Genomic DNA, 23,557 nt, shown 5'->3' with positions numbered 1-23,557 from the left:
CAGGCTCCGCCCTCACCCCACCCAGGCCCCGCCCCCTGGCCCGGCCTGTCCTGAGCCGCTGTCATGGCCGCCGTGTAGTTTTTCTGAACGGGAGCACATGGGACCGGGCTGAGGGAGACTGAGAGACCAGATCCGGGACAGCATGGCCGCTGCAGTCGAGCTGTCGCTGCTGCGTGGCTTCCGGAGCGAGGCGGAGGCCAGCCGCTGGGAGCAGGAGGCGGGCGGAGGGAAAGGTAAAAGCCGGGGAGAGAGGGAGGTAATGGGAGTGGGCTCGCGGTCACCACATGGACAGGATCACCCCCAAACTATACCCCCTCCCCCCCCAAACTATACCCCCTCCCCCCCCAAACTATACCCCCTCCCCCCCCAAACTATACCCCCTCCCCCCCAAACTATACCCCCTCCCCCCCAAACTATACCCCCTTCCCCCCAAACTATACCCCCTCCTCCCCCCAAACTATACCCCCTCCCCCCCAAACTATACCCCCTCCCCCCCCAAACTATACCCCCTCCCCCCCAAACTATACCCCCTCCCCCCCAAACTATACCCCCTCCCCCCCAAACTATACCCCCTCCTCCCCCCAAACTATACCCCCTCCTCCCCCCAAACTATACCCCCTCCTCCCCCCAAACTATACCCCCTCCCCCCCAAACTATACCCCCTCCCCCCAAACTATACCCCCTCCTCCCCCCAAACTATACCCCCTCCTCCCCCCAAACTATCCCCCCTCCTCCCCCAAACCTCTACCCCCTCCCCCCAAACTATACCCTCTCCCCTCTTCCCCCCTCCCCCCAAACTATACCCCCTCCCCTCTTCCCCCCACCCCCAAACTATACCCCCTCCCCTCTTCCCCCCTCCCCCCAAACTATACCCCCTCCCCGCTACCCTCTCCCCCTCCCCGCTACCCTCTCCCCCTCCCCGCTACCCTCTCCCCCTCCCCGCTACCCTCTTTCCCCTTCTCCCCTCACACCCACCACCCCGTGCCCCTGGTCCCTCAACCCCCAACCCACCATCACATTCCACACTCCCTCACTGCCCTCACCCCCAACCCACTATCCACTTCCCCCCCCGCCCCGTCACTCCCCCCCCCGCCCCGTCACTCCCCCCCTCGCCCCGTCACTCCCCCCCTCGCCCCGTCACTCCCCCCCTCGCCCCGTCACTCCCCCCCTCGCCCCGTCACTCCCCCCCTCGCCCCGTCACTCCCCCCCTCGCCCCGTCACTCCCCCCCTCGCCCCGTCACTCCCCCCCCGCCCTGTCACTCCCCCCCCGCCCTGTCACTCCCCCCCCGCCCTGTCACTCCCCCCCGCCCTGTCACTCCCCCCCCGCCCTGTCACTCGCCCCCCCCCCATCCCCACTACCTCCCCCGCCCTCAATACACTCCTTTCTCCCCATACATTCACTCTCCCCTGCCCCATCACATCAGCCTGGTGCTACCCATCACGTCCACCCCTGTGCTCCCCCTCCACATCATGCCTGCCCAGTATGAGCCCCCATCATGCCTGCCCTGTGAACCTCCATTATATCTGTCCCTGTGCCCCCAAGTACGTATACCCGTAACACCCCCAAACACGTCCAACCCCATGTCACCTAATCACATTCTCCACCCAATGTCGCCCGCATCATAGCCGCCCGCCCTCCCAATGTTTTGTTTCTCTCCACCCCCCCCCACCCCAAACAAGCCCTGCTACCAACCCTTCGCCCCTTCAGTTGCCTGTGTTTCCATCCCCTGTTGGCTCCTAACACACTCCTGCACCCCCAAACACATCCACTGCCTGCAAACCTGCCCCCTTTGCTATTGGAGCTGCTATTCTGCTGTTAGATTCATGGGGTCTTGCACAGTGTTGCTGGTGATGGTTCCCAAGGGATTTGAGGTGTCTGCTCTCCATTGTCTATGTTGCCAACACACACACAAGGAATGATAACATTGATGCTCCATGAGCCTGATGCTGGGTTTGAGGTTTCAGAACTGGCTTAGGTTGTCCAGTGGCTCATTGTGGATCTTGGTAGTAGGGGCCAGAGTTGTGTTGGATGTAGTATGGTAGAGAACCTTTGTTTTCCATATTTTTAGCCATAGGCCCATTTGCTCACGTGATGGTGTTTTGAAGCTCGGACATAGCTCACATGAAATTGCCATCTTGATACTGCAGCTCAAAAGGTTTTGAGATGGTCTTGGATCTGCATTGAGATGTTGCAGATTGAGAACAGTTTTCCGCCTATCTTGTAGAAGTGCTTCACTCTACTGAGAAACATCAAGGATATGGTGTGGAGTGCCACGCTGAGGAAGATGGAGAAGAGTATTGGTGCAATAACACACTCTTCCTTCACCCCACCTTGCAGTCATATTGTATCTGTGGTGGATTCATTGTGGAGAATTTTGGCTTGCATCCCATTATTCAGCATTTGGAAGATTTTTGGGCAGCCAAAAATTAGGAGGATGCTGCATGGTCACTCTATGCTGATTAGAGTTAAAGCCTAGGAGACAATGTAGAGATCACTGCTATCCCTCTGCATTTCTTTTGGACTAACCTCACTGTGAGTCTCACATGTGCCTCTGAGAGTCATAAAGATGTACAGCATGCAAACAGACCCCACGGTCCAACCCGTCCACGCCGACCAGATATCCCAACCCAATCTAGTCCCACCTGCCAGCATCCGGCCTATATCCCCCCAAATCCTTCCTATTCATATACCCATCCAAATGCCTCTTAAATGTTGCAATTGTACCAGCCTCCACCACTTCCTCTGGCAGCTCATTCCATACACACACCACCCTCTGTGTGAAAAAGTTGCCCCTCGGGTCTCTTTTATATCTTTCCCTTCTCACCCTAAACCTATGCCCTCTAGTTCTGGACTCCCCGACCCCAGGAAAAAGACTTTGCCTATTTACCCATTGTTAGATGGAATTTGCATTGGGACGCTAGGAGGGAGTTCTTCAGTTGTTTGAAGAAGGCAGTTGAAGAGGATACTTCCCTTTGGCAGTTACTGGAGATACTTTCATTGCTGCTGTCAGTCTTACGCCTTTCACCTGAAGATAGTCACAAGTACAGCGTTCCAGAGAACCCTGGCATGCTTCCCTCCTTCCAAATGAAGACTGTGAAGTTGCGTTTTCATGCCAAATGTGCTTCTAAACTATATTTTAACATTTTGGTGGGGCTTCCATCTGCACCAACGGCTTTGTAGGTTTTGCGTGGCCATTTCAACCTCTCATCGGATTGGGGTTGTACAAACGGTGCTGGGCAGCATGGATGTTGTCAAGAGCACCCACATTGCCAACTGAGTCTCCGACAAGGAGATCCCTGAGTGCCCCTTCCAATGAGCATTCGCTGCCTGTCAGTCCTTATTGAGCATAATTCCGTTCATATCATGGTGTGGTAGGTCCTTGAGAGCTTAGGCCAAGGAAGGTCTTGACTGCCAATACGTATGCCTCCTTTAGAAAAGGTAAACCAAAAGAAAACACACATTCCATGGGGTTGGCTGTGCCATACCAGTTGACTGTTTCAGTGAATCCCCTTTTGGATAAATATATGCCTCATTACTCTTTCATCTGTCCGCATCCCAGAAGCAGTACACTACAATTATCGGTGTGAACACTACAGATCACTGAAAAACGCCTGATGAGCCCAAAGGAGAGTTCATCTGCAGCCTTGATCAATCATAGAGATATACAGCACGGAAACAACTCATCCATGCCGACCAAATATCCCAACCTAACCTATTCCCACTTGCCCATATCCCTCCAAACCCTTCCTATTCATATACCTATCCAAATGCCTCTTAAATGTTGCAATTGTACCAGCCTCCACCACTTCCTCTGGCAGCTCATTCCATACACGCATCACCTTAAGTCTCTTTTATATCTTTCCCCTCTCACCCTAAACCCTCTAGTTCTGGAATCCCATACCCCAGGGAAAAGACTTTGTCTAATTATCCTATCCATTCCTTCCATGATTTTAGAACTTCTATAAGGTCACCCCTCTAGCCTCCGATGTTCCAGGGAATACAACCCCCGCCTATTTGACCTCTCCCTATAACTCAAATCCTCCAACCTTGGCAAGATCCTTGTAAATCTTTTCTGAACCCTTTCAAATTTTGCAACATAGGAAGGAGACCAGAATTACACGCAATATTCCAACAATGTCCTGAACGGCCGCAACATGACCTCCCAACTCCTGAACTCAATACTCTGACCAATAAAGGAAAGCATACCAAACACCTTCACTATCCTATCTACCTGTGACTCTACTTTCTAGGAGCTATGAACCTACATTCCAAGGTCTCTTTGTTCAGCAACACTCCTGAGGGCTTTACCGTGAAGTGTATAAGTCCTGCTAAGATTTGCTTTCCCAAAATGCAGCACCTCCCATTTATCTAAATTAAATTCCATCTACCACTCCTCAGCCCATTGTCCGAGAAGGAGATGGCATGATTCTCCTTGCTGATTTCAGTGCCAGACCTCTGGATTTGCACCATTACCAAGGGAATGACATTCTACAGCAGAGTCCTCCTCCTGCCTGGTGTGCCGAGATCATGGCCTGGTCATAACAAACCCCATGTTTTGTTAGAGAGACAAGCACATTTAACATCTTCCACTGCTTGACCATGTTGTTCAAATGAGGGACTGCGTGGATGTCAGGATCGCCCACATCATGATAGGATCTAAGGACTACTGGACAGACCATCGCCTAACCTAGTCTATTATCTCAATCAATGTGGACCAAAATGCACTTGCAGAAGTGCTACTGCCAAAAACTCAATGTCAATGAACTCCAGGATTCTGAGAAGAAATGCCTACATGGTCAGCACCTCACATTCTACCTGATGAAGCTCAGCAAACAGAAATGTCAATGTCCATAGTGCCTGGTTCGATAGTTTCTAAGCCACCTGCTCAGGGATTAATACAGCCTCTGGAGCAGGTGCACTTGAACCTGGGTCTCCTAAACCTGAATTAGGGACACTACCATTGCACAACAAGAGACTGGTTACACTTAAATCCATCATTAGTAGCACATGTGAAGGTATTTCATATTTTGATGCAAGGAAACACCAAGACTGGTGACTAGGGTGATTCTGGAGCTATTAAATAGCAAGCACAAGGCATTCCTGAACTGGAAGCACCATCAAAACTCCAGGGAAATAAAGCAGGTCTGCAGACAAAAAATTGGCAGCTGTATTATAATTTTGAGGAAAATGTGTGATTAGGCACTTTGACAAGAAGAATAAAGCAGGTTAATATTGTTCAAATTGAGAAAGACTGCAGAAAATTATAGCAAAGGGGAATTTGAAGGTCCACATGTATGAATCACAAAAAACTAGCATCCAAGTTCAATGAGTAATTTGGAAGGTAAATGAAATGTTGGCCTTAATTCCAAAAGGAATGGCGTATAAAAATAGGGAAGCATTGATAAAATTATGGAAGCCACTAATCAGACCACACCTGGAAACCTGTAAACAGTTTTGGATCCTTTACCTCAGGAAATGTATTGGAGGCAGTCCAGAGAGTGCTCACTCAGTTGGTTCTGGGTATGGAGGGATTTTCATATGATGGGAGGTTGGGTTGAAAGAACATGTCCTCATTAGAGTTTATGAAAATGAGAGGAGACCTTATTGAAACTTGAAAGATTCTTTAGGGGCTTTGCTGGGTAGATGTGGAGAAATTGATTCCCTTTGTGGGAAGCTTTAGGAACAGAGGGTATATTCACTATGTAAGAGGTTCTACCTTTTGAGATGAGGAATATGTGGATTCTTCATTGCAGAGATTTGCTGAGGCCGATGTAAGGTTGAAATGGACAGATTCTGGATGTATGTTTGCTCGCTGAACTGGAAGGTTCATTTTCAGACCTTTTGTCACCATATTAGGTAACATTATCAGTGAGTCTCCGGTGAAGCACTGGTGTTAGTGACCCGCTTTCTATTTATGTTTAGGTTTCCTTGGGTTGGTGATGTCAGTTCCTGTGGTGATATCATTTCCTGTTTTATTTCTCGAAGGGTGATAAGTGGAGTTCTAGGTTTTTTTTGTAAATAGATTTATTAGCAATTTTTTTAACTTTACAAACATATAAAATTATTGAAAGAAACAATCACAAATATCAGTATAATATTCAGAAAAAAACCCACAAATTATAATACAACTACTATTTACTAACTACTAACCTACTCTATAATACAAAGCAAACTCTAACACTGTGCAAAGCAACACCAAAAAGTAGAAAAGCAGAAAGAACCAAAAAAACCCACAAAATACAGAACAGCTATGCTCGGTGCAAGGCTCCCAAATAAAGGAACGCGAGCATTGTATACATACCCGTATTAGCTCAGGAGACCCCCTCCAGGGCTTGACAAATCTAATCATCCTGGTTAAACAAACAATCAGTTAACATAACTGATAAATCTATATCCAAACAACTCAAGTAGGGCTGCCATGTCGTTAAAAAATGGTTTGTTGTGTGGTGCACCATATTTGTAAAAACATCCAAGGGAATGTGCTCCGTAATTAATTTCTGTCATCCCAGCAAGCCTGGCGGCTTCTCAGACACCCAATTCATCAGAATATTCTTCCGTGCACAGTGTGCAAGAATATTAAGTAGTTTCTTCCCATGCCTATCCAAAGATGGTAAATTCGGTAGACCTAAGGGGGAGAAATCTACTTTGACTTCAGTCCTCAATACCCTCCCTATCTCTCCCGCCACAGCGCTCCAATAATCATGGAGCCTGTGGCATGTTCAGAAGCAATGGGTAAGAGTACTTACACTTATTTTACATTTGGGCACACTGAAGATGCCCCTTTTTTAAACTTCGCCAGACGGTCTGGTGCCAGATGAACCTTGTGCAGAACCTTTAACTGCGTAACGCATGTCCTGTTACAGATTGAGATCTTTCGAGTATTTTCCCATATGTTCTCCCATGTTTCAGAAGAGATCTCCACTCTCAGCTCTTGCTCCCAGACCTCTCATAACCGGTTAACATCCTGCCAGGCCCTGCCACCCAGAGGGCACTAACCGAAAGGGTGTTTGTGGAATGTAGCAACAACCTCTCAGTATCAGAGCTTATAGGGCTTAGTGAGAAGCATGGTCTTCTTCTGGATGAAATCCCTAACCTTCAGGGAGCCCGACAGTTCGGAGATTTATCCTCCAACCTCGATTTTCGAGGTCGTCAATAGGGTTTCGCAAGGCCCGCACCTCTTGCTCCAGCACCTGGATCCGCCTGGATGAGGACTCCATCGCAGCTTCTGAAGCCTGAGTTCGACCTCCACCTCCTCCAGCCACTCCCCGAGGCCCTGGATCTCCTGCTCCTGCTTCAGCAGCATGGATGTGATAGTTTGGACCTGGTCACGAATCTCCCCACGGATCTCCTCAATCGCAGCCCCAACTTTCAAGGTAAGTCTCTCCATTGCCGCAGCCAATTCCTGTGAGTCTGTCAGGTCCCCGGGGGGGGGGGGGTTCAGGAGAGGCTGCTGCTGCTACAGTCTCTGGTGTGGTAGGTTCTGCAGGGGAGTGTCCTCCCTGCTGCTGTTTGCTTGCTCCTTTTCCCTTTGGCATCCTTCCCACTCCCAAATATTAACAAATATGTGTTCTGTAAGGTTCAAAGAAATATTTTCACCACATAAGTTGGCCAGGGATGGCAAAAAACACTGGTATGCCTTGGCTGTTAGGCAGAGCTGTCCACAGCAGTTCTACAGAATCACCACCATCTTGCCGAGTCCGATGTGTTTTTTTGATCGAGTTCTGGTTGGAATGCCATGCTTTTAGGAATTCTTGTCTCTGTTTGCCTTACCCTAGGATGGATGTACTGTCCCAGTCAAAGTGGTGTTCTTCCTCATCTATATGTAAGGATATTAGTGAGAGTGGGTCTTGTCTTTTTGTGGCTAGTTGGTGTTCATGTATCCTGGTGGCTAGTTTTCTGCCTATTTGTCCAATGTAGTGTGTGTTACAGTTCTTGCAAGATACTTTTGTAAATTACATTAGTTTTGCTTGTTGTCTGTATAGGGTCTTTCAAGTTCATTAGCTGCTGTTTTAGTGTGTTGGTGGGTTTGTGGGCTACCATGATGCCAAGGGATCTGAGTAGTCTGGCAATCATTTCTGAAATGTCTTTGATGTAGGGGAGAGTGGCTAGGGTTTCTGGACGTGTTTTGTCTGCTTGTTTGGGTTTGTTGCTGAGAAATCAGCAGACTATGTTCGTTGGGTACCTGTTCATTTTGAATATACTGTCTACGTGATTTTCCTCTGCTCTTCATAGTTCCTCTGTGCTGCAGTGTGTGGTGGCTCATTGAAATAATGTTCTAATGCAGCTTTGTTTGTGGGTTTTGGAATGATTGCTTCTGTAGTTCAGTATTTGGTCCGTATGTGTTGTTATCCTATACACGCTGGTTTGAAGTTCCCCATTGACTGTTCGCTCTATGTGACATCTAGGAATGGCAGTTTGTTGGTTTCCTCCTCTTCAGGTGAATATTACGCCAGTAAGGGTATTATTGATGGTCTTGAAGGTTTCCTCTAATTTATTTCGTTTAGTGATGACAAAGGTATCATCCACATAGCAGACCCAAAGTTTGGGTTCTATGGTTGGCAGAGCTGTTTGTTTGAGTCTCTGTGTTACTGCCTTTGCTAAGAACCCTGATATCAAAGATCCCATGGGTTTTGTGTTGGTTTGTTTGTAGGTTATGTTATTGAAATCGAAGTGGGTGGTAAGGCATAGGTCCACTAGCTTGATGATGTTACCCTTGCTGATGAAGTTGGTGGTGTTTGGTGTATATGTCTTTGGTTCTCCAAATCGCGTAGTCAGTGTTTCCTTGGTCAACTTGATGTTGATGGATGTGAACAGGGCTGTTACGTCAAAGGAGACCATTATTTCAGCCTTGTCTATGTTGGTATCTTTGGTGTTCAGGAATTCTTGGATGGAGTGAATGGAATGGCATGGGTCTTCTACTAATTGTTTTAGTCTTTGGTGTAGCTCCTTGGCTAATGTGTACGTTGGTGTTCCAGGTACCGAGACTATGGGTCTGAGGGGGGCTCCTGCTTCGTGAATTTTGGGTATCCCATAGAAGCGTAGTTCTTCGCTTGGTTTTATTTTTAGGAAGTCTGTCTTATTTAGTTCTCCAGACTTCTGAAGTTCTTTGACTAGGGCTGTGATTCAGTTCTTTAGTTGTGAAGTTGGGTCTATTGCCACCTGTTGGGAGTTGTCAGTATCTGCAAGCAGTGCGTTTTGCTTTCTCAATGTAGTCTCTTCAGTTTAAAATGACTGTCAAGCGTCCTTTGTCTGCAGGTAGGATAACAATTGTTACAACATGAGGTAAACTCTCCTGCCTATTGTAAACCGGCAACACAGAAAAGATTTAACCCATGCAGTAATCTGTGAAAATTCAAGATGCGAAGACTTATTTAAAGTAAAAAATTTACAACTTTATTTCCTGAAGTATACCAGAGGACAATTAACTAACAACTATTTGCAACTCCTCTCTAACCTATCTTTTACCTTCCCTTCCACAATACTAGACCGATAAAACTCCCGATCATTATTTACAAAACAAAGCTTCTTATCTCAAAACCAGGTAGCTTTCAGTTTTCTCTGTATTCCTGTTGTCTTTTCTTGTTCTTGGGGATTCTGCTTCACAGGTTCCTGATCGGTAAAGATAACTTTTAAAAGAGCTATTTTTCAGACGGTCTTTACATGCTGGTAGCTGACAGTTCTCCTCCCAACTGTTCAAAGTTCCCTAGTCTTCTACCCCCAAAGCATTGGATTGTGTCATTGGCTTTTAAGATAGTGAATATACTCAATTCAAACTGGATTGGAGTTTGGTATTTTCGGGGTATAACTTAAACTGATTGGCCTAATTCAAATCTGTTTTATCGTTCCCCACACAACCAGTGACCCTAGTTATCCCAGTAGCTGGAGCACATGTTACATTGTATCTTTTTTTCAGAACGTTTGGTGCTGTCAAGTAGTTTTTGCTAGCTTCTAACTCTCTTTAAAAGGTACAGTACACCCACATCTTCATAACACCTCCCCCCTTAAGAAAAATTGAACCATCATAATTAAAAGATGGCTTTCTTTTTAACCACAGATCACCCAAACATACAGATCACTTTAATGTAAGTTCATCTTAACTTCTTCCCATATATGCATAACATTAAATAAATACAAATCTCATCTAAATTCTAACAGTTAAATCCACGATAAAGCATCTGCAATTACATTCTTACGATCCGCAACATATATGATTTTTAAATTAAAAGTCTGTAATATAAGACTCCAATGAAATACTCTCATATTCTTGGCTTTAAAGCGTTCTAAGAATGTAAGCGGATTGTGATCCATGTACACCACCGTCTCCGCATTGTTCGTGACATACACATGAAAATATTGTAAGGCCCATTCCAATCTTAATAGTTCTTTTTCGATTGTGGAGTATTTCCTTTAGTGGATGTTGATCTTCTTTGAAAAGTAACCAACTGGCAGTTCAATCCCATCCTCCCCTTCCTATAGGAGTACAGCTCCAACTCCTATGTCATTTGCACTGATGGCAATTTTAAAAGGTTTTGAGAAGTTTGGTGTAACTAAAACTGGTTTGGTGGTTAATGTTGATTTTAAATGGCCAAATGCGTCCTGGCATGGTTCTGTCCACCAAAACTTTGTGTTCTTCTTCAGCAAATCGGTTAATGGTGCCACAACACCACTGCTGTTTGGAACAAACTTTCGATAGAATCCGCTGAGTCCTAAGAATGGAAGCACCTCTTGCTTCGAGGTTGGTCATGGAAATTCCTCGATGACCTTCGTCTTTGCTTTCCATGGGGTCAACCTTCCATAACTGGTATAATGTCCCAAGAACGTCATCTCTGCTTTCGCAAATTCCGTTTTATTTAACTTTATCAGCAGTTTTGTTTCTCGTAGTCATTCAAAGAGCTCTGCCAGCTGTACCATGTGATCTTTCCAGGACTTACTAAAGATCACTACATCATCCAAATAGACTGCACAGTTTGTTAACTGTGTTCAGAGTCTTTGGAATGTGGCGGGTGCATTCTTCATTCCAGTGGCATCACTTTAAACTGATCTAACCCATTTGGGGTTACAAACGCAGAAATTTCTTCCGCTGACTCTGATAAAGGTACCTGCCAGTAACCACACATTAAGTCCAATTTGGTCATGTAGCTGGCTTGTCTGACTTTCTTGATACAGTCCTCCAGTTGAGGAACTAGATATGAGTTCGATATGAGTACCTTCCAATAATCCACGCAGAATTGTTGAGCCCCTTCCAGTTTGGGAACTAAGATGATCAGTGAACTTTACTTGCTCTGGCTTGGTTCAATGATGTCCTCATCAAGCATGGCCTCCACCTCCTTCTCGAGTTGTCTGGCTTTAAAAGGATTAAGCCTGTTGTTTTATTGGAGCAGTATTCCCCACGTCTACTTTGTGTGTAATAGCACATTTGATTCTTACATACGTCCTTATACCGCAGTAACAAATCTTTCAACTGCATTTTCTGCTCCTGAGACAGCTTACTAACCTATCCCACTCCTTAAGGACAACTTCATTTTTTTCATCTATTTTGCAGCACCTCAAAATCCACATCATCTGGATTTGATTCCTCATTCTGCAGGGCGTAACTAACACCTGTTTCTCCAGTTCTTTCTGAATGGTTCATTTAGATTAGATTAGATTACTGATGTGTGGAAACAGGCCCTTTGGCCCAATAAGTCCACACCGACCAGCCGAAGCGCAACCCACCCAGACCCATTCCCCTACATTTACCCCCTTCACCAAACACTATGGGCAATTTAGCATGGCCAATTCACCTAACCTGCACATTTTTGGATTGTGGGAGGAAACCGGAGCACCCGGAAGAAATACACGCAGACATGGGGAGAATGTGCAAACTCCACACACAGTTGCGTGAGGCGGGAATTGAACCCGGGTCTCTGGCGCTGTGAGGCAGCAGTGCTAACCACTGTGCCACCATGCCGCCCTGTCTAGTATAATGTAGTTTCAGCATGTCCACATGACAGACGCGATGTCTTTTTTTCCTATCTGGCATCTTTACTAGATAGTTCACCTGACTCAACTTTTTCTCAATTTGATAGGGACCACCAGCCCTGGCTTTGAAGGGATCTCCTATCACTGGTAACAGTACTAACATGTCATCTCCTCGGGAAAATGTCCGAGTTTCAGAACTTTTATCTGCCACCTGCTTCATTCTACACTGTGAGAAAGTGAGGACTGCAGATGCTGGAGGTCAGAGCTGAAAATATGTTGCTAGAAAAGCGCAGCAGATCAGGCAGCATCCAAGGAGCAGGAGAATCGACGATTCGGGCATAAGTCTTCCTGAAGAATGGCTCATGTCCGAATCGTTGATTCTCCTGCTCCTTGGATGCCGCCTGACCTGCGCTTTTCCAGCAACACATTTTCAGCTCATTCTACACTGTGCCTTCTTTAGGTGCTGTTTAGCTATCTCACCTACTCTAATCTCTCCCTCACCTCTGATACATTATCCAAGTATGAGATCTCAGACTTTGGTCCTGTCAATTTTTCTTGAATTAATTTCAAAGGGCCTCTCACTTCATGTCCAAATATTAATTCAAAGAGAATGAATTGAGTAGATACATTTGGGGCATCTCTAATAGCAAACAATACAAATGGGATACCTTTATCCCAATCATTCAGGTAGCCCTGATAGTATGCTCTCAGCATGGTATTCAAGATCTGATGTCACCTTTCTAAACCTCCCTGGGATTCAGGATGATACGCACTGGATTTAAAGTGCTGTATACCTAGGCTATCCATAACCACCTTTAACAGCTGAACTGTAAAATTTGACCCTTGATCTGACTGAATAGCTCTGGGTAGTCCATAACGTGTGAAGAAACTACTAACTTCTCTACTACCCTTTTTGCCTTGATACTTTATAATGGAATTGCCTCCAGACATCTGGTAGACATACCCATTCTGGTTAACAAGTACTGGTTCCCGCTATTAGTTCTCAGCGGGAGACCTACACGATCAATGATAACCTGCATGAAAGGTTCTTCAAATGGGAGAATTGGCAACAAAGTTGCTGGTCTTATTACCGCTTGTGGCTTATCTATATTCGGCATGTATGGTAAAGGTTAACCACATAGTTGTGCATTCCAGGCCAATAAAAATGTTTTTGGACCTTAGCCTGAGACTTTTGTACCCCTAGGAGACCTACAGGTAGTTTATGTGCTACCCATAACACCTCCTGTCTGTATTTAACCGACAACACAATCTGGTGCACTTCAGCCCATTTCTCCTCTGCACTAACCTGCCGTGGTCTCCACTCCATCCTAGGATTCTATCTGTCAGATAATAACCCTGTGGAATATTCTCTGCCCCCTTTTTAGAGTACGCATCCACATATATATCTTTTGTTGTCTTGCTGTTGCAAGTTCTTTTGCGTTTCAGGACTGAATACTTCTGTCTGACCCTCTGTCTGTTCAGGTTTTTTCTGCACCATTACGTCAAACAGGGTGTCCGCTAACTGAACCTCAACTCCTTCATCTTTCTCTTTACATTTCGCTTTGTGCTGTGACTTATGAGAGTGGGATCTGGTTACCACACAGTCTGGGAAAATACCAGGACATTTCTGTTTTAACTCCTCAGTTTCTTGGTCTTCCTTGTGCTTCTCCACAACAAGAGATGCCACTCCCACCTTGGATCCTGCGATATCACTCCCAAGAACAAACTGAATTCCTGGAACTGACACTCTTGTCAAGCACTCCCACTGTAACTTCCCCAGCCTTGAGTTGGCACTCCAACATGATACCACACTCTCGGATCATAGATCAGAAAGAGTGCATATTCACTCATCCCTTACTATCAGCAACTGGTTCGATCCTGTGTCTCTCAAATTATAACTTTTTGTCCTTCTCCTCCTGTTCGTTCTGAGTAAACGTTACCCACAGAGGCAAATTCTTTGTAGAGATCGGGTACTAACTCCATATCCAGCCCTGGCCTAGGCTGTGCAATCTCCCGCAGCTCCTCGGCTCTTCCTGGGGTCTCATTTGCTACCTTTACTAATGCCACTGGCTTAGTTTCTTTTACCACATCTTTCCCCACAGCACCTTTCTTTAACGACCAGTACTGTGACTTTGTGTCCTACTTTACTACAGTGAAAACACCTGAGGCCTTTCACCTCCTTTCCATCCTCTTGGGCTTCTTTTTTTATCCTGTGGTAAATTCTTACCAGTGCTGTCCACTGTTGGTTTACTAGTGTACGATCTCCCTTTCTTGCAAATCCTATTCCTCACAGGACGAAATTCTGGCCAGAAGCTTGTCTTATGCATCAACATGTACTCATCTGCTAATTCTGCTGCCCTTCTCACTGCCTGAACTTTCTGTTCCTCCGTGTGAAATCTTACCATCTCTGTAAGTGAGTTTTTAGCAGAATAATCTGTCTTAGAGCCTCAAAGATCTTATCTATTTTCAAAGCACATGCCCATCGATCAAAATGACTATTTAATTCCTTTGAACTCAACATAAGTCTGACCTGGTTCTTTCTTTGTGTTTCTGAATCACTGTCTATCTGCTTCTGGTACCAATTCATAAGCACTTAAAATAGCCTGCTTAACCTCTTCATAATCTCTTGACCCCTCATCTGACAGCCTGGCAAATACCACACTAGCTCTGCCTACCAGTTTAGTCTAAACCAGCATTACTCATATATCCTTGGACCACTCCATCTGCCCAACCAATTTTTCAAATGAAATAAAGAAAGCTTCAATGTCTTTCTCATCAAAGTGTGGCAAAGTTTATTATATTATATAAATCACTCCCTTCTCTTTTAATGTCCATCCTGTCAACTTGATTTCGCTGCCTAAGTCGCAACTTCTCATGTTCAAATTCTCTTTTTTTGTCTCTCCCTTTCTTCTCTCTGTCTCTCTTTGCTCAGCTGAGAACCTTCTCTCTTTTTTCTCTACTCTCTTCTGTCTCTCTTTCTCTTCCCTCTCCTCTCTCGCTTTCTGTTTCTTCTCTCTCTCTTCCTTCTTTCTTTCTCTGTGTTTACCTTCTAACTCCATTTTCCTCAATTGTAATTTAAGTTTCTCGACCTCTACTGCACTCGTCTGTTTCTGTGATACACCTTAGTGTTTGAGTAATTACCTTACAATTTCAGCTTTACTTGTGTCCTTGGTTAAACCTAAATCTAGCTTATTTGCTAATTCGTAAAGTATAGCCTTTTTCTTTCCTTATTAACTTTCTGGGCAAATCCCAGAACCTCTTCAGCAATTTTAAGAGCCATTTCTCTCAATTTTAATTAAATCAACCTCAAGTCACCGAAGTTAAACAAATTGTCTGACTTACGTTTTATTTAAAGACCTGGGACACTAACCCGCAAGTGTTTAAATCTGCTGGGATTTTTCATACCCCTAAATCTATTCAAATCTGTCTAAACCAGTTCAAATCCCAGACAAGCCCCCAAATTGTTACAACACAAGGTAAACTCTCCTGCTTACTGTAAACCAGTAACACAGAAAGGATTTATCCCATGCAGTAATCTGAAAATTTGAGAGGCCAAGAACTATTTCAAGTAAAAATTAACAACTTTACTTGATCGGTAAAGATACCTTTTAAGAAAGCTATTTTTCAGACAGTCTTTACATGCTGGTAGCTGGCAGTTCTCCTCCCAACTGCTCAATTTTCCCTGTTCTTCTACCCCTCTCCCCCAGATTGTGTCATTGTCTTTTAAGATTGTCAATATACTCAATTCGAACTAGATTTGAGTTTGGTATCTTCAGGGTATAATTTAAACTGATTTGCCTAATTTGAATCTGTTTTGTCGTTCCCACACAACCAGCTACTCTAGTTATCCCAGTAGTGGAGCACATGTTACGTTGTATCTTTTTTTCAGAACACTTGGTGCTGTCAAGTTGTTTTTGCTAGCTTTTAACAATCTTAAAGGTACAGTACACCCACATCTTCATAACACAATGTTTTTATCTTTTTTGAGTTCTTCTCAATCTTTCCTTGTATATTGAGTTGTTTCCTTCCTTGTTCCTGCTTAATGTTGGTGTGATTGTCTCTCTAATGGTTTGCTGGGTTTCTTCTGTGAGTTTGTTGTCTTTCAGTGTTGTTTCTAATGTTGCTGAGAAATCGTTCTTGTTAGAGGACATTATTTTCCACGAGCCACCACACACCGCAGCACAGAGGAACTATGAAGAGCAGAGGAAAACTACCCATACTGTGTATTCAAAAGTTCAGGTACCCAGTGAACACTGTGTGCAAATTTCTCAGTAACAAATCCAAACAATCAGGCAAAATGCGTCCAGAAACCTTAGACACTCTCCCCTACATCAAAAACATCTCGGAAATGACTGCCAAACTACTCAAAGCTCTGGGCATCATGGTAGTCCACAAACCCACCAACACACTAAAACAGCAGCTAATGAACTTGAAAGACCCTATACAGAAAACAAGCAACACTAATGTCATTTACAAAATACCTTGCAAGAACTGTAACAAACACTACATTGGATAAACAGGCAGAAAACTAACCACCAGGATACATGAACATCAACTAGCCACAAAAAGACATGACTCTGTCTCACTAGTATCCTTGCATATGGACGAGGAAGAATACCACTTCGACTGGGATAACATATCCATCCTAGGACCAGCCATCACAGAGACATGCCTGGGAATTTTTAGAAGCATGGCATTCCAACTGGAACTCTATCAGCAAATACATCGACTTGGGACCCCATTAACCACACTTTGAGAAAAAGAACCGGAAATGACATCACTGACCCCAGGAAGCCTGAACACACATAGAAAGCGGGTCACTAACTCAAGTGCTCACAGATGATGTTACCTAGTATGGTGACAAAACCCTTGAAAACAAACTTTGCAGGTCAGCGAGCAAACTTACATCCAGAACCTCAACCTGAGCTACAAATTTTCTCAAAACTCACAGTCAGATTTCTAATTAGTAGGATGCATCAACGGTTAAGGGGGAAAAAGCTGGCAAGTGTAGTTAATTATCAGATCAGCCATGATCCCACTGCATGTTGGAGCAGACTTGATTGAATTCTTCTGAGTCTTATGATCTTGCAGCACTGGTCAGGGTAAAATTCTGCCCTGTTTCTCTTTGGATGGTAGAGTCATAAAGTCACAGAGATGTACAGCACGGAAACTGACCCTACAGTCTGCTGACTAGTTATCCCAACCCAATTTTGTCCCACCTGTCAGCACCGGGCCCATATCCCTGCAAACCCTTTCTATTCATTTACCTATCCAGATGTCTTTTAAATGTTGCAATTGTACTAGCATCCAACACTTCCTCTGGCAGCTCATTCCATACACGAACCACCTTCTGCGTGAAAATGTTGCCCCTTAGGTCTCTTTTATATTGTTCCCCTCTTGTCCTCAACCTATGCCCTCTAGTTCTGGACTCACCTACTCCAGGGAAAACACTTTTGTCAATTTATCCTATCCATGCCCCTGATGATTTTATAAACCTCTACAAGGTCACCCTTCAGCCTCCCGACGCTCCAAGTAAAACAACCCTAGACTATTCAACCTTTCCCTATAGCTCAAATCCTCCAACTCTGGCAACAGTCATGTCAGCAGTTTTACTTTTGAAACTGCCATTGGAAAACCAAATGGATGTTACTTTCTTTAAATAAAATTTAATACAGGGGAAATAGAGGCAGGGTGAAAAAAGAACAGCTCTACAAGAAACCATTCTTTCAAGAACCTGGCAAAATAGCACTTTCAGTTGCATTGCATCCTTGAAATGCACAAGTGTATATTACAGGAAAAAAAAATTATAGGTCAACACTTTACCATGATTTCTGGCCTACTTTTCCAGGGTTACCTAATTTTGCAATTTTCATTAAACAATTAGGGGGTTATTATCTCATTTTTCCAACTGCACAGCTGGTTTCTTCTTTTGCATCTGTACTTAGCCGACACTGAAATGTGAGTTAAATTAATATGTCTTAGTATTTTGTCAATGGTTGGAGCCCAGTCATAGAGGAGTGGCGATGTGGAACAGAATTATTGTGGAAATGTGATTCGTTCGTTCTCCAGTTGATTGAACTGCTGCTTTCGTATGAGATGATAAACTATTGAAATATAAACTTAGACAGATCAAATCTTACATTTATATGGCAACTTTTACAATCTTTGATCAGCTTTAAAAGCAAATAGGTACTTTTAAAGATATAGCCACCATTGTAATATAGCAATTGTGACAGCTACTTTGCAGACAGTAAGGTCTCCCAATCTGAATTGTATTCATAACTTAGATAATTTGTTTTAGCGAGTAATATTGTCCTTGGATGCAAATAAATGAAGAGATGTTTTGCAAAATGCCCTTTCAAGCAACTAAACAAGTCGACTTGAGTCATGGTTTGGGCTATTTAATTTAAAATCTTTTTCTTATGTAAACTGCCTGTTGCTTTCTTTTGCTGCTTTACAGTCTGAAACCACGCTTTGCTTGAAGGGTTAACAGCTACCTTGAGTATTAATCAAGTCACCAAAGGCTTATGTTTATTGGACAGCAGAAAATGTCTCAACACCCATTTGACAATTTGTTTCTATCACATGATCTGCAGAATCTGCAACAGAGTGCTGCTATAGAATGTACCTGTACAAAGAAATGTCCAGTACAAAAAAATGAAAGAAACTGTTGCTATCCCAGCCCGATTAAAAACTTCTTGTTAAATTAAATCAGAACAGAGTGGACTGTTATTATAAAAAAAATCAGATTACCACATCAGCCTGGTTGTTAAATACATTTCCTGTCCTGCATGTTATTGATGATGGAATACATCCATTGGCATCTCTCAGTTGGAGACCTCAATCCCACTGTATTCCAATGACAATTTGTACTTAAGTACAAAGTCTGACGAGAAAGTGAAGCAACTCATAGAATCTGCAGAAGAAGATGGAAATTTCATCAGATATCATTGAGATACTATACTTTTCACCACAGGGCTAGGGCAAGCATCGCCAAGGACAGTAAAAGATAAAGGCTTTGATAGAATTCTCTGTTCCCAATGCATATGGGGAAATCATGAGATTTTTGGTGATGCATATTTTCTCTGGAAATTTGTGTCAAACTTTAGGACAATGGCTGTACCTCTAACAAATTTATTACAAAAACCAGACTGTGTAATATGGCCACAAGAGTTCCAAACAACTTCTGGGAAGTTGAAGACGGTCCTAACAAATGAACAGGCCCCTGACTTCACTAAATCTGTAAAGTAGGAATTCTCGTGCGTATCCAGAAGCATGGCATTCCAACTGGAACTCTTATCAACAAACACGTTGACTTGAATCCCATTTACCACCCCCTGAGAAAAGAACAGAAAATTACATCACCATAGGAAATGATGTCACCACAGAAAATGGCATCGCCAACCCTAGGAAACTCAAACATATAAATAGAAAGTGGGCAAAACCACCAGTGCTTCAGTTGGAGACTTGCTAAAGATGTTACCTAGTGTGGTGACAAAACGTCTGAAAACAAACCTTCCAGCTCAGCGAGCAAACCTACGTCCAGAACCTCACACTGAGCTACAAATCTTCTCAAAACTCACTCCCTATAAAAGATAATATTGCATTATTACGAATGTAATGCACTGGAATAGTTTGGGGCTAAGAAGGTGACCAGAAATTGTAACAATCTTGTATAATGAGTGAATAAAGATGAATGAATGCAAGTCTAATTTTTATTTTTTAATAAATCATCAAGTTTGTATCATATTTGAAAATGGCGTTTCATTTCCCAAGAGTGGATGCATGTTGGGAACATATATTTAAATTAAGAACTTTGATGAACTAGAACATTTATATACTGTATTGAAAAGAGTTTTTTCAGATGATTTCTCGGAGTTGGTGTTTAGCAACAATTATTGAAAATTGAAATACTGGAATGTGTTGTGGTTCACTTACTGTTTACAAATGGTCAGATGATTTTGTGGAAAGAATGCAAGCTAAAGCTTTAAAGGGAGATAAGAGATGTGTTTTGTGGCTTGTAATTGTTGGATGGACTGATTTGGGAGGCTATATGCTCAAGATTACCTAGCACCAGCCTCTGAACTAACATTTCAGTACACACCTATCTGCTAATTGATGGGGAAATCTCCAAAAAGCTGGCCGCAAAAAAAATCTTTCATTCTCTCCTGTTAAGAAAGCAACCTTACAGAGATCTCTCAAAAAGCTATCTTCTGGGAACCTGAGAAATTTCCGGAAATCAGCATCTTTAACTTCCTCTTAAACTCTGAAAGCTGACCAATTACTTCTGTTCTAAGTCTTACTGAATCTCATCTGAACTGAAGTCTGATTTAAAGATTACAACAATTCCAATGTTTTAGCATTGCAGTTTTGATAACAGGAAGTTGAATGCACCGTGAAGAGTCTCCCTTTTTTATCCTTTGGTTCCACTGGGGTGTTTTCGCATTTGGCTTTTTGTAAAAAAAACCCTTCCCATCGTTGCAGAGTTGTATTGTTGTCACTGCGTATGGTGTGACTAAGTGGATGCAATTTAATTCCCAAAGTAGTTTGATTGATAACCAGCTTATGCAACTTGTTGCCAGAATAAGATTGTTTATAAGAAACATATTTTTAAATTTATTGATGAAACCTGGTGAAATTCTGTTCAGGTTACAAGCAATAAGGAGAAATAAATTGACCATTTTGGTATTTAAATAAAACATTCACACTTTTGATATATCTCATGGATTAGTGATGCTTGTTTACCAGAATACTCCTAATATTGGAATGGTAAAGTATTAAAGCACTAGGGTGCTCTGATAAAGTTAAAACTAGGGGAGATTCTTGCTAAAGCATTTCATTCTCTGCTGCTGGGCTGGCTTGATCTGGGAGCACTTAACAGTCCAATAATGTGAATGCTATTTTATTCCCATCAGTGACCTTGCTCCATCTTGATGTCCATGTAATAACATAATAAATGAAGGAAATAAGACTTCAGTACTTCTTCCCTGAACTGTAAATGTAGACTTGACTGCAAAGGTGCTGTATGCTATAAATGGAATCTAACTAAGGCACACTTTAAATGTAAGGGTAACTGAAATGCTTACCTATTGCATTTTCCATCAGCAGGATCCAGTTTTAGCAACCTTATCAATCAGTTGTAATAAAAAAAAGTGTAAGTTGCTGAATTCCAAGATTGAATTGTAGAAGATGTTGAAAATATTTCCTTTTTAAAAATGAAGTGACAAATTGTAAATGGCTTTGAAGTGAATTGAGCTGGAGTTATGTTTTTATGGTGAGGCACAAAGAATAATGTTAGTCTTGCCAGCAAAATCAAATGACCTTCATTAGAAGCAAGGCACACACTACAGCTCTGAGATTGACTAAAGCACCATGAAATATCCTCAGCACTTGAGAATCCTTGGGTTGAAATCTGACTGGACGGTATTATGAGCATAGTAGCAAGTCTTGCCTAGATGAGTAGATCTTCAATAACCCTCAAAGAGTCTTCACATCATGTGAGGCAGGTAGTCCCCTTGATTGGACCCTATGCACAATCTGTCATGTTCATTCCTTCCAGCACCAGGGAGCTGTGACGACACTGTCTACCACTTACAAAATGCTCCACAGCAACTTGCCATAGCTTTTTAATCAGCTCCTTCCAAATCCTCTACCTCTACAACTTAGAAGATAGTATGAAGTTAATTTGTCCACTGATTTATAAGAACATGAGAAATAAGAGCAAGAGAAGTGGGTGTTAATTGTTCAAAATAAAATACTGGGCCAAGAATTAAACGGGACACTTTGGTTGCTTCAGTTTCAGGATTTCATGAGTTCAACTAGAAAAGTGGAAATCCTGGCAATGTTCGAAATAGATGAATAAAACAATACTTTTAACGAAGAGCTTGTGTTTGTAAACTATTAATCCCTCATTTAGGGTCAGGATAAAATCTTACATTTTTCAGAGAATGTGAGTAGCTCTGGCAAGATCAAATGTTTGATGCCTGTCTTTAATTGCTCTTGAAAACATGTTAGTGGAGCCACTGTCTTGATCCGGTGGCCTTCATATGGTTCCTGTGGTACTATTAGGAAGGAAATTCCAGGATTTTCACTTGTCACAATAAATGGAATGACCTTATACTCAAATCAGGGACTTGTGTAGTTTGGAGAGCAATCTGCAATTGGTGGTATTTCTATGCATCTGCCTTTGTTTTTCCAGAACGTTCGCACATTGGAAGGTGCTGTTGAAAGAGCCTTGTTGAATTGTTGTCATATATCTTGTCGATAGAGCACACTACTGTCACTCCAATGGTGTTGAAAGGAATGAATGTTGTGGTGGTGCATAGGGTAACAATCAAATGAGCTGTTTTGTCCTGCATGGATTTAAGCTTCATGGCTGTTGCTGAAACTGAAGTCATCTGACCAAATGGAAAATATTGCATCACAATCCTGATTTGTTCCTTGTAGATGGCGGACTGGCTTTGAGGGAGTGAATCACCATAGAATTCTCAGTCTTTTGCTTCTGTAACCACAGTATGTGGCTGGGCTGGTTGAGTTTTCAATGAGTCGTAACTCACCGTGATCACATTGATTTGCACGTTTTAAAAAATCCTGATCGGGACAAGGACATGGGAGATGGACCATGGTGCTCTAGCCCTAAAATTGAATTCAGTATTAAGTCCAGAAGGTTGCAGGGTTCTAAAGTTGAAAATGAGGTGTTCTTCCAGCTTACCCTAACCCCCAGACACCCAGGCCTTGTCATCAAATGGGCTACTACCTCTAATAGCCCATTGTTAGCCACTAATGGTCCCCGTTAGCAGCTATTCATTCTCCCAGGCTGACCTTTATGCATTCCTGCCCAACTGTTTATCTCTTTCTCTGGACTTCATTTCCATCTATCGTTTACTCCTTCCCCCTTTCCTCCCTCCGTATGTTCAGTGTACAAACCAACCTTTTGCCAGCTACAGTCAGTTCTGAAGAAGGGTCACTGGACCAGAAACATTAACTCTGCTTTCTCTCCACAGATGCTGCCAGACCTGCTGAGGTTTTCCAGCAATTCTGATTTTGTTTCAAGTTTCCAGCATCCACAGTTCTTTGTTTTTTTTTAAGTTCCTGTATATTTTATACACTCCAAATGAAATAATATGCTGCTGTTTTAAGTATCTATTTGTCTATGATTGTTGCTTTAGAGAGGCTAACTATGTTCAGTGGCAACTGCCTTATTGAGGGATGCTATGAATTTTAAACCAATGTAATGTTTCATTATCAGATGCAAATAAGAATTACCTACAGCAGGAATTGTTTCACCTTTGAAGTTTCTTTATCTACTCATTACTTACCAGGGCTGGATCGAAGCACCTGCCTATTTGAGTCTCTTAATTTTTGTTTTGGCTTGATGGGTTAATGGGGTGGAGTGGGAGGGTGTTGCTTGATTATAATGGTATGACTCAAGGAGTGCTGCATTGCCGTCATTACCAACACAAACCAATCTGTCTGTGAGACTCTGCTATGTATAAATTGGCTGCCACCTTCAAGTGTAATTTGTTGCTGTAGAATACACTGGAACAGGTTGAGGCAGTGTTCAACGAGATATATAGGAGCAGTTTATATGACATC

The 23,557-nt window shown here is 43.1% G+C and overlaps 1 protein-coding gene across 1 annotated transcript in view; it reads left to right on the top strand.

Moving 5' to 3' along the window:
- The first annotated feature begins 50 nt into the window (after positions 1–50).
- Positions 51–23,557, top strand: part of ttc27 (tetratricopeptide repeat domain 27) — a 208,536-nt gene continuing 185,029 nt past the window's right edge. Inside the window, exon 1 of the mRNA XM_060830829.1 lies at positions 51–233. Coding sequence (XP_060686812.1) covers positions 143–233 — 91 coding nt within the window. The 5' untranslated portion in view covers positions 51–142. The remainder of the gene's footprint in view (positions 234–23,557) is intronic.

The sequence above is a fragment of the Hemiscyllium ocellatum genome, chromosome 10 (assembly GCF_020745735.1).
Source record: "Hemiscyllium ocellatum isolate sHemOce1 chromosome 10, sHemOce1.pat.X.cur, whole genome shotgun sequence".
In the NCBI taxonomy this organism is placed as follows: domain Eukaryota; kingdom Metazoa; phylum Chordata; class Chondrichthyes; order Orectolobiformes; family Hemiscylliidae; genus Hemiscyllium; species Hemiscyllium ocellatum.
The sequence above is the reverse complement of the archived record's forward strand: the minus strand, read 5'-3'. Positions and strand labels throughout refer to the sequence as shown.